The 10,563-nt window shown below is 58.5% G+C and overlaps 1 protein-coding gene across 1 annotated transcript in view; it reads left to right on the top strand.

The window, feature by feature from the left end:
* Positions 1-10,563, top strand: part of ARHGAP27 (Rho GTPase activating protein 27) — a 19,510-nt gene that overhangs the window by 2,027 nt on the left and 6,920 nt on the right. The window contains exons 2-10 of the mRNA XM_021713619.1: positions 2,558-2,977; positions 3,789-3,971; positions 4,178-4,258; positions 4,330-4,413; positions 4,744-4,811; positions 5,458-5,548; positions 5,976-6,080; positions 9,449-9,547; positions 10,389-10,512. Coding sequence (XP_021569294.1) covers positions 2,558-2,977; positions 3,789-3,971; positions 4,178-4,258; positions 4,330-4,413; positions 4,744-4,811; positions 5,458-5,548; positions 5,976-6,080; positions 9,449-9,547; positions 10,389-10,512 — 1,255 coding nt within the window. The remainder of the gene's footprint in view (positions 1-2,557; positions 2,978-3,788; positions 3,972-4,177; positions 4,259-4,329; positions 4,414-4,743; positions 4,812-5,457; positions 5,549-5,975; positions 6,081-9,448; positions 9,548-10,388; positions 10,513-10,563) is intronic.

The following is a 10,563-nucleotide window of genomic DNA, read 5'->3' as shown; positions in this document are numbered from 1 at the left end:
TGTGGTCTGTGCGGGAGAGGGGGAAGAGTGGGGAGAAGTGGGGGTAGGAGTCCCAGCCTGGGGGCACAGAGGAACCGCTGGTGGGCTGGCGTCCCCAGCTCTCCCCCACCCCCACGCACCTGGGACCAGGCCGTCTAAAACCGTCACCCGTCTTTGACAGTGCCTTTGCGCTCTTCTTAGCAGTGTCCATCATGGGCATGCTGTCCATTCCTGTGCCACCCCTCGCCACCACCACAGACATGCATGTACACGCGAGTGCTGGCCCCTGGTTCGCTGTGCCTAGAACAGTGCAGGGCACAGAGCAGGAGTGTTTGTTGGACGCACACAAGTTTTTCTTTTTCTTCTTCTTTCCGCATTAGTTTGGTGAAAAAAAAAATGAGTGAATGTTTTTAGGAATCTGCCTAAGGCCCAGGGAGAGGCCACTTTGAGGAGGACTGCTTTCTTTCTAGTTTATTTAGTTAAGGTGTCACAGTCCACAGAGGAACTTCTGTGTTTTTTCAAAGTTTTATTGTAGGCTGGGCAACACAAAGAGACATCATCAAAAAAAGAAAGAAAGAAAGGAAGGAAAGAAAAGAAAGAAAGAAAACAAAACTAGCCAGACATGGTGACGTGCATCTGAAATCCCAGGTACTCAGGAGGCTGAGGTGGATTGTTTGAACCCCAGAGTTGGAGGTTGCAGTGAGCTATGATCGCATCACTGCACTCCAGCCTGGGAGACAGAGCAAGACAGTATGTCTAAAAATTAAAACTAGGCCAGGCTTAGGGGCTCACGCCTATAATCCCTTTGAGAGGCCATGGTGGAAGGATTACTTGAGGCCAGGAGTTTGAGACCAGTCTGGGCAATATAGTGAGTCCTCATCTCTACAATGAAAAAACTTATCTGGGCATGGTGGTTAGTCCCAGCTACTTGGGAGGCTGAGGCAGAAAGATCACCTGAGCCCAGGAGGTCGAGGCTGTGGTGAGCCAGGATCATGCCAGTGCATTCCACCTGGACGACAGAGGGAGACCTTGACTCAAAAATAAATAAATAAAATTTTATTGTACAAAATGTTGAGGCTACAGAAAACCTTAAAGAAAAAAATATGTATAATCACACCTTCCAGAGAGGACCTCTGTTTGGAAGGTTTGCATAAACAGAATTGAGATGGTGCCCACTCCACCCTTCTGAGCTCTGCACCCCCCTGGGCACTGTGTATTCTTGTTTTTTTGGTTTTGTTTTTTTTTTTAGTTGGAGTCTCACTACATTGCCCAGGCCAGAGTACAGTGGCACACTCACGGCCACTCCAGTGTCAACCTGCTGGGCTCCAGCGATCCTTCCGCCTCAGCCTTCCAAGTAGCTGAAACTACAGGTGCATGCTACCACACCTGGCTAATTTTTTATTTGTTGTAGAGATGAGGTCTCGTCAAATTCCCCAGGCTGTTCTCGAACCCACAGGCTCAGGCAATCCACTCGCCTCAGCCTCCCAGAGTGCTGGGAACACAGGCTGAGTACTGTGTATTCTTAGAAGACAGCACTAACCCCAGGGTGCCACTCTGCTGCCTGGGGTTTGATGATGCAGGGATCTGTCCTCTGCTAGGCTGAGTGTGGGGCACCTGGGTGGGAATTCGGCAAAGACCTTGAACCTGGCCCCTAAGCTGAGTCCCCAAGATGGGTGGAGATGGCCTGGGCAAGCTGCCAATGAGCTGGGGCTGCATCAGAGGGCGGGGACCTCCAGCAACCGTGCTACTGGAGCTTAAAGTTCAAGACCAGGGCAAGGAGTGGCAGGAAACACGGTGGAAGCACGGACAGGTGGTAGAGGCCTCAGGTGTTTGAAAGGCTTAGACTTTGCCCAGTGCCAGCAGGGAGCCAGGTTTGAGCCAGAAGAACACCTGTCCCAGGAGGGTGTTAAGCAGGACCGGGTTTCTGTTCTGGTACTTGAACCCCCAGCCTACCTGCCTTTGGCGGGAAAGGGACTCCCTTCTCCGCGTGTCCTCTCTCCAGCCCATCTGGCTGGGCTCGCTCCCCTTCTCTTGCCCGGAATTGAGTCTGACCCTCCCTCCCCCCCGCACGCCCCATCTGGTGAAGTTCAGGCCATGTATCTAGACCAGAAGCAGTATTGATTCCAATCCCAGAGCTTGCTGAGGGAGTGCGAGGGAAGGGGCCAGAAGCTCTCAAAGGGGGCTGTGAAGTGTGGTCCCCCATGCACGGGGACCACGGGAAGGGACGGCCCAGGCCATTTCTCTGTCCCTGCCCAAGCTCTGACTTGCCTCTGACAGCTGTGAGAGCCGGGTTATTGGTATTAGACTCCAACTGAAAAAAAAAAAAAAAAAAAAAAAAAAAATACAATCAAGGTGTGTGACCCACCCACCTGGGGCCCCAGACACAAGGCACTTTGGAGAATACTTCCTCGTTCTCTCTTGACTACAATTTCCGAAATGGGCAGTGCAGACCTTGACGCCGGGAAACTGAGTCAGAGAGGCAATGTGGCCTTCTGGAGGTCGTCCAGGTGGCAAGTGGCCGAGTGTGAGCAGCGTGACCCTGCAGCTCTCCTGAAGTCACCTCCCTCCCTCCTTGCAGGTGGACGCGGCCCCGGAGCCCGTGTACGCGAACGTTGAGAGGCAGCCTCGGGCCTCGTCGCCGGAGGCCACCGCCGCCCCCGGCCCCAGCCCGGCGTGGGAGACGCACACGGACGCGGGCACCGGACGCCCCTACTACTACAACCCAGACACGGGCGAGACCACCTGGGAGTCGCCCTTCCAGGCTGCCGAGGGCGCCGCCAGCCCGGCCGCCTCCCCGGCCTCCGTGAGCAGCCGCGAAAGCCTCGAGGCCGAGTGGGGCCAGTACTGGGATGAGGAGAGCCGCAGGGTGTTCTTCTACAACCCGCTGACGGGCGAGACGGCCTGGGAGGACGAGGTCGACGACGAGCCGGACGACGAGCCCGAGGACGAGCCGAAGATGCTGCCGGGCCTGAGCCCTGGCAGTCCCAGGAACCCGCGGGTGAGGGGCGGGGCTACCTATGGCCCCGCCTTCTGCTCCACCCCGGGCCGGAGGGTGGGGCGGGGCTTCCCCATGGCACCGCCTCCCGCTTCCACGGACACCGGGGCCAGAGGGCGAGGAGCGGGCCGAGGTGGGCGGAGCTGTCAGAAAGTCTCTGGCTCCGCCTCCTACTCTCAGCCCCAGGGATTGCGGGTGGGGGGCGGGGCTACCTCTGCCGCCTCCTTCTGCTTCCACAACCCCAGGCGGGAGGATGAGGGGCGAGGCCTGTGTGGGCGGAGCTACCTCTGGCCCCGCCTTCTGCTCAGCCCCAGGCCAGATGGTGGGGGCGGGGCTAGCCATGGCACCGCCTCCCGCTTCCATGGGCCTCAGAGGGCGAGGGGCGGGTTGACGTGGGCGGAGCTGTCTCTAAGCGTCTCTGACTCCGCCTCCGCCTCCTGTTCTCAGCCCCCGGGACTGCGGGTGAGGGGCGGGGCTACCTCTGACTCCACCTCCTGGTTCCCGGAAGCGGAGTCGGGGCTCGAAAGGGCGGGGCTACCTGTGCCCCTACCTCCTTTCCCTAGGGATCAGCGAGTGAGGGGCGGCACTTTCTCTGAGCGCCTCTGACCCCAGCTTCCTTCTCCCGCTGCCCCAAAAGCTAGAGGGCGAGGGGCGGGGCAGGATGGGTGGCGCTATCTCTGAGTGCTTCTGGCTCCGACTTCTCCCACAGCCCCCAGGGACCCGACGGTAAGGGGGTGAGCCCTGTCCAAAAAGGCAGGGCGCGACAGCACTACTGGCACTGAGAGCCTCTGACTCCACCTCCCGCTCCCTGCAGCCCCCCACCCCCGAGACGGACTACCCCGAGTCGCTGACCAGTTACCCAGAGGAGGACTATTCCCCTGTGGGCTCCTTCGGCGAGGCCGGCCCCACCTCTCCCTTGACCACACCCCCCGGCTGGTCTTGTCACGTGGGCCAGGACAAGCGGACGTTCTACACTAACCACTGCACCCAGGAGCAGGTAGGGGTGCCGGCAGACGGACCCAGACAACTAGGGTCACTCCCCCAGCTTTCCTTGGAAGTCACTCCCAGCAGACCCTAGGCCAGACCAGGGCATTGCCCCTGCCCTTCCAAGCTGCCTGGCGCTATCTGGGGTCTGGTTGGAGGGAAGCTTCCCTGCCCTCTCACCAGCTGGACTGATGTCTCTGATCATCTCCCTCCCTGCAGTGGGTGATGCTGGAGGACCCACATGGGAAGCCTTACTTCTACAACCCAGAGGACTTCTCCGTTCGGTGGGAGCTGCCCCAGGTGAGCACTGAGGAAGGGGGAGTGCTGGGGAGAACGGGAATGCTTACAGATGACCATGCCTTTCTCCCCAGGTTCCTGTCCCTGCCCCTCGAAGCATCCGCAAGTCCAGCCAGGACAGTGACACTCATGCCCAGGCCAGCCCCCCAGAGGAGAAGGTAAGGGAGGGGATGTGAAGGTCATGACTGGGCCACCACGGAAGAATTGGGGGCTTCCTAGAGGTTCTCAGGGCGGGACTGGCTGAAATATATTGACTCCCCCATAGGCCCAGGTGGCTGAGGTTGGCAGCTGAAAGCGAATCTCTCCTGCCACTGGGGGGGGGCAGGCACTGCCCCCACCCTGGCCCCCAGAGACCAGGTTGCCACGCTGGTGGAGGGTTCAGTGCAGACACAGGCCCAGCCCATAGGGAGGAGCAGCCGAGGAGGAGACCAGCCTCTGCCCCCACCGGGCTCACCCTGCTGACTGCCTCCTTTCCCTTCCTGCCTTAGACCAAGACCTTGGACAAGGCAGGCGTGCTCCACCGTACCAAGACGGTGGATAAGGGGAAGCAGCTGCGGTGAGAGCCCATCTGCACCCGACCAGGGTGGGGGTTGGGGGTGTCGGTAGTGATATTCACAGCACACAGGGCAGGGGGGCCTCCATGGTGACAGTCACAGCACCCTGGGTGGGGGGACTTGTGGTGACATTCACACCACCTGGGGTGACTTTCACAGCACCCAGGGAGGGGAGCCGATGGTGACATCCACAGCACCCAGGGGGGGCCCTCGATGGTGACCTTCACACCACCTGGAAGTGGACTCCATGGTAACATTCACAGTACCCAGAGTGGGGGGCCTTGATGGTGACCTTCCCACCACCTGCGTGGAGGCCTCCATGGTGACGTTCACACCATCCTGGGCTGGGCGGAGCTTGATGATGTGATGTTCACTGAGCACTTCCCAAATGCCAAGCTCTTAAGTCATCCTCCTGGCAACTTGATGAGCGGTCCTGTGGGGAAACTGAGACACCAAGGGATTAAAGTGACTTGCTCAAGGTCCCTTGGCTGCCGGGTGTTAGAGCCAGGAGTCCAGCCCTCATAGCGAGGTATCCCAGGCTGTGTCCCAGGGCTCTGTGCCCTGCTTCCAGGGTGGGAAGAGGCTGCAGCCCAGGACCAGATCTAAGTTATGCCCACCTGCCCATGTGCTTCCCCACCCCTCACCCAGGAAGAAACGCTGGAGCGCCTCCTGGACAGTGCTGGAGGGGGGTGTCTTGACATTCTTCAAGGACTCAAAAACCTCGACTGCAGGCGGCCTGGTGAGGGCAGCCCCCTGGGCAGGTACTATCGATATAATGGGGTTCGGAGGAGACCAAGAGTGATCAGAGGAACCGGGCCTTGGCAGGGGGGGGTGATGATGTCGGCAGAGTCACCCCAGGTCACGGAGTTTCGGCCACCTTGGGGATGGGACAGCCCTTGAAGGTGGACAGCTGCAGCCTGGAGGGCAGGAAGGCTGGGGGCAGATACCTCTGATGTCAGGAATGACCTGTGCTCCCTTCCTGGCCTCTCCTGGGGGACAGGCTGCAGTGGACACGGGGATTCAGATGCACTGGGATTCTGGGGTTCCAGGAGCCCTTGGGCCCCTGTCCCCAGAGCCGTTACCTGGCCACACCAGTGACCCCATCCTGTCCCTGAGCCAGAGTGCCAGGCTGATCTCTGTAGCCTTACTCTCCCCCATCTTCACAGAGGCAGCCTTCCAAGTTTTCCACGCCTGAGTACACAGTGGAGCTGAGGGGGGCCTCTCTCTCCTGGGCCCCCAAAGACAAGTCCAGCAAGAAGAATGTGCTGGAGGTGAGTGGTGGGCTAGAGGGAAGGAGGGGAGGGACTTACTGATGGCCTGGGACCCTCACTAGGGGCAAGCCCAGGAAGGGAGTCCCAGGAAGAGTTGGCGCTGCAATTCCCAGGGCTCAAGGTCAAAGCTGGCCCCGTGTCAGGATCTGCCTGGTGTTTCTGGCATCACGGATTTGCAGTGCCCACGCTAAGGTGATAGTCCTTGCCCTGGGCGGTGCGTATTGGGGGCCTCTGGTCATGCCTAGCATGGTAGCCTGGTCCCAGCCCGAGAGAGACGGAGCTCCCCAGCCCGGGCTACCTACTCGGGCAGGCCAGGTGGGGAACCTGCTCCTTCTCCCCTGGTCCAGAGCCCAGCTTCCGACCAGACCAGGTCCCCAGTGATTAAGTCAGGGCGGTGGACCGGCCTGCTAGGGTCCCCCAGTAGGAAGGCAAAGAAGCCACAGACCAGGGTCCTCCCAGTGCCACACCCTTCACTGTCCACGTGTGGTCTTGAGCTTGAACTACTTGTACCCCCACCTCAGTCCTTAGAATTTTAAAACACATGCGGTGAACTGGCAAAATCCACTGAAAGGCCAGGGCCAGGCAAACTAAGTCAGAGGTGGAGCTCGAGGTAGAGAGGAGTGAGGGCTGGTGCCTCACAGGTGCTTGGGTGGGGGTGGCTGAGAACATTTAGCCCGTCTTCCTGGTAGCTACAGTACAGAAAGAAGGGTTATCAGTTATCTGGCTCCTTTTTATTTGTTTTGACTCAGGATCTCACTCTGTCGCCCAGGCTGGAGTGCAGTGACACGATCCCAGCTCACCACAGCCTCAGCTTCCTGGGCTCAGGTGATACGCCTGCCTCAGCCTCCTGAGTAGCTGAGACTATAGGCATGTGCCACCATGCCCAGCTAATTTTTTTATTTTTTGTAGAGACGAGATCTCCCTATGTTGCCCAGGCTAGTCTTGAACTCCTGGGCTCAAGCAATCCTCCTGCCTCGGCCTCCCAAAGTGCTGAGATTACAGGCATGAGCTACCGTGCCCAGCCTCAGTTATGTGACTTTTGTTGAAAGAATAATAAAACCTACCCAAATTTTGAGGGAATCAAAGCTCTTGAAGAAATTTCTAGTGTGGTTCAGAGGGAGGAGGCCAGTGCCCTGCAAAAGCTCTCTGGGAGGTTTGGTTAGGGATCTGGTGTGCTCCGGGTTGCACATTATGATGGATGCCAAAGGCCTCCCTGTGCTCAGGAAAAGCAGCTCTGCAGGAGGCCCAAGGGTGCAGCTTCCTGATGGTGCCCAACATTAGTTCTGGAAACAGGATGTCTGGAGCAGAGTTGGGAAACCGGCTTCATCGCATAAGTTGGGAAACCAGCTTCCATAGGTCTGGAGCCTTCTTGAGAAGAATTCTGAGCCTTCTCCAGGCCTGGTAGGGTAGAGTTCTGTGATCAACTGACCATGTCTGCCATGGGGCAGATTGAGGAGGGACATCATGTTTGCTGGGCATGCTCTTTTCCTGACCTGAGGGACAGCCATGCTCTCTAGGAAGAAAACTGACTGGCTTCCTGGAGTGTCTTTGCAGACAAAGACTGGAAGCCAGATCCTTCTGAGCCAAGGAGAAGACTGTCAGGTCTGGGTAGAGACCAGGGAGTCCCCAACTTATAGCTGGTGGGGGCTAGTCTCCTACACCCAGGGTGTCTCGTAGGCAACTCCAGGGCTTTCCATAGGAAACAGCCCCGATTCCGTAGGTTCGAGGACAGAGGGGGTCCTTGGGCCCAGGAAACCTGGACAGCAGGTCTTCCTAGTCGCCCAGGGCCTCAGAGCCCACAGGAACAGTCCCCAGAGTTGCTGGCGCTTGCTGGCGCAGGCAGCAAAAGAGATGGTGTGTAGAATATGTTGCCACAATACAGCGTGGGCTTCTGGGTGAGACTTTGAGATAGGAACTGGAGATGTTTTGAGAGAGCGGCCTAGAACGATGGTGGTTGCTTTCGAAGCACTGTTAGGTCATTCCCTGGGCTGAGCCCTAGCAGAGCTCTGTCAGATTTCATCAGAGTGTGACCATGCTCTCTGCCTGCTGCTGGGTCTCAGTATCTGCAGAGGGAGGTGGGTGGAACACATTGTTTTCTTTTTCTTTGTTATTTTTTTTTTTTTTGAGTCAGAGTCTCACTCTGTCACCCAGGCTGGAGTACAGTGGAATGCCCATGGCCACCGCAGCCTCAATCTGCTGGGCTCAGGTGATCCTTCCATCTCAGCCTTCCAAGTAGCTGGAACCACAGGCGCGTGCTACCACACCAGGCTTATTTTTTATTTATTGTAGAGATGAGGTCTCGCCAAGTTGCCCGGGCTGATCTCAAACCCCTAGGCTCAAGCAGTCCTCTCGCCTCAGCCTCCCAAAGTGCTGGGATGACAGACTTGAGTCACCGCACCCAGCCCTTTTGTGTGTGTGTGTGTTTGTGTGAGAGAGAGAGAGAGAGAGAGAGAAACAGGATCTTGCTCTGTCAACCAGGCTGGAGTGCAACACAGTGGAATGATCATAGCTCCCTGGGGTCTCCAACTCCTGGGCTCAAGCCATCCTCCTGCCTCGGCCTCCCACATCACTGAAAGCCAGGATTACAGGCGTGAGCCACCATGTCTGTCCTTTTTTCATTTATGAAAGCAGTTTAAATAGTATTCAAGTATAAGTTTAAAAGGTGGGCAGCCAAAGGACAGTCCTCTCGGATGCTGGAAGTTGTGTCCTGTGGTCTGAGACAACTTCTACTGCCTCTGACTCCACTGGATCTGAAGTGCCGGGATGGCATGAGCTGCTACAGCCCACTGCTCACAGCAACCTGGACCATTTGGCCCGAGCCACAGGCTGACCGGCCATCCTCGCCACCACCCCGGCACTGCGCTTACTTTCTGCTTCTCCGTGAAGTGGGCTGTAAGAGGATGCGCCGCCCAGGCTGGAGTGTGGGAGAGAGTGGGAGGTCCTGGCTTCAAGAGGTAGGGTGACCTTCCCAGGTCCTCAGTGTGGCTGGGCGCCGGGGCCTCGCCTTCTCCCAGGTCCCCTTTCTTCATGTTTTCTTCCGTGTTAGTCCCGGTGGCCAGGGCTGTCCCCCAGGAAGTTCCCAGCACATCGTGTTTTGCAGACCGGGATCCACGCAGGTCTGTGCTGCACACTGACAGCTGCGTACCCAGGAGAGCCGCAGGGCCTCAGGGCCTCACCTGTAGCACAGCACTGCCACCTACTGCTTTAAGGAAGGCCGCAACTGTGGCCAGGGTCAGGCCCTTCCTCCATTAGGCTCTGAGCTCCTGGGGGTGGGGACCAGTCACCTCCATTTTCATACCCCCAAGGGGGCCAACCCCCAGGGCAGACCCAGGGAACCAGAGGTGACCCAATGCCCTGTCTCCCTCCAGCTGCGGAGCCGTGATGGCTCGGAATACCTGATCCAGCACGACTCTGAAGCCATCATCAGCAACTGGCACACAGCCATCACCCAGGGCATCCAGGAGCTGGTGGGCACAGCCTGGGGCCCCTGGGACAGGGGGGTTGGAAGTGGCCAGCCATTATGCAAGGTCACGGTGCCTACTGGGATGGGACCCTCTGCCCAGGCACAGGGAGTTCCTGGGCACCCATGAATAAGTGCCCCCCTCCCTGCAAATCAGTCACTACCTTTTTGTGAGTCCAGCCCTGGGAAGGATTCTCCAAGGTGGGGAAGGGGCATGTCTTAGAGGAAAGTCCCATTTTAAGGGAGCAGGGGTGGATGATCCAGGAACCAGCCTCAGCCTGGAATGGCAGGCTAAAACCAGAGGATACCATGGAAAAGGATTGTTGTCAGGATCTACCATTTTTTAGGTTCAAAATATCAATCACATAAGTAGAGACAGGGGAACCCTCCTCTGACAGCTATTCACCTGGAAATGACCTGGGCCTTTTTGCCCCTTAATTTCCTGTGAGCCCATACTGGGTGCATCTTTTGCTGTGTTGATAGAGGTGGGAGTCCAAGCTAAGGAGGTGATGTTGGTGCAGTGCTCGGGCCCCAGCTGGCATTGCAGGCTCAGGGCGGGAAGCCACCTACAGAGGAAGGCTGACCTCTGAGTGTGTCGCCGAACTGAGGACAGTAGGGGCCAGGTGCTGGCAGGTGGGCAGGGGTGGCCAGGGAAGCAAGGGGGGAGAACAGGAAGAACGGGATGTCTCCAGCGCCTTAAGGATGCATGCAGCCAGGGAGGAGGCGAGGGGAGTGACCCTGAGGGGGCAGAGAGCAGGCCTCCCTGCCGGGAGGGCATCTCAGATGCCTGGCCCGTCCCGGAGGGACCCGGGGCCCAGGGCCCTGCTTCTGAGGCTGCGCGGTCCCAGTCCGCAGAGCCGGCCCTGGAGGAGGAGAGCCAGCGCGGCGGCGCAGACTTGGGCTCGAGCGAGCGCCTGGGAGACTGGCGGGAGAGAGAGGAGGACGCACGGCCGGGCGCAGGTGCGCGCGGGGGTGGGGGTTCGGGGACCGAGCCAGGCTCGGACGCGGGGCCTGCCCGTCACC

This window comes from Carlito syrichta, unplaced genomic scaffold, assembly GCF_000164805.1.
Source record: "Carlito syrichta isolate Samal-C Ts95f unplaced genomic scaffold, Tarsius_syrichta-2.0.1 Scaffold304632, whole genome shotgun sequence".
NCBI lineage: Eukaryota > Metazoa > Chordata > Mammalia > Primates > Tarsiidae > Carlito > Carlito syrichta.
This window is presented reverse-complemented; position numbering and strand designations above follow the sequence as displayed.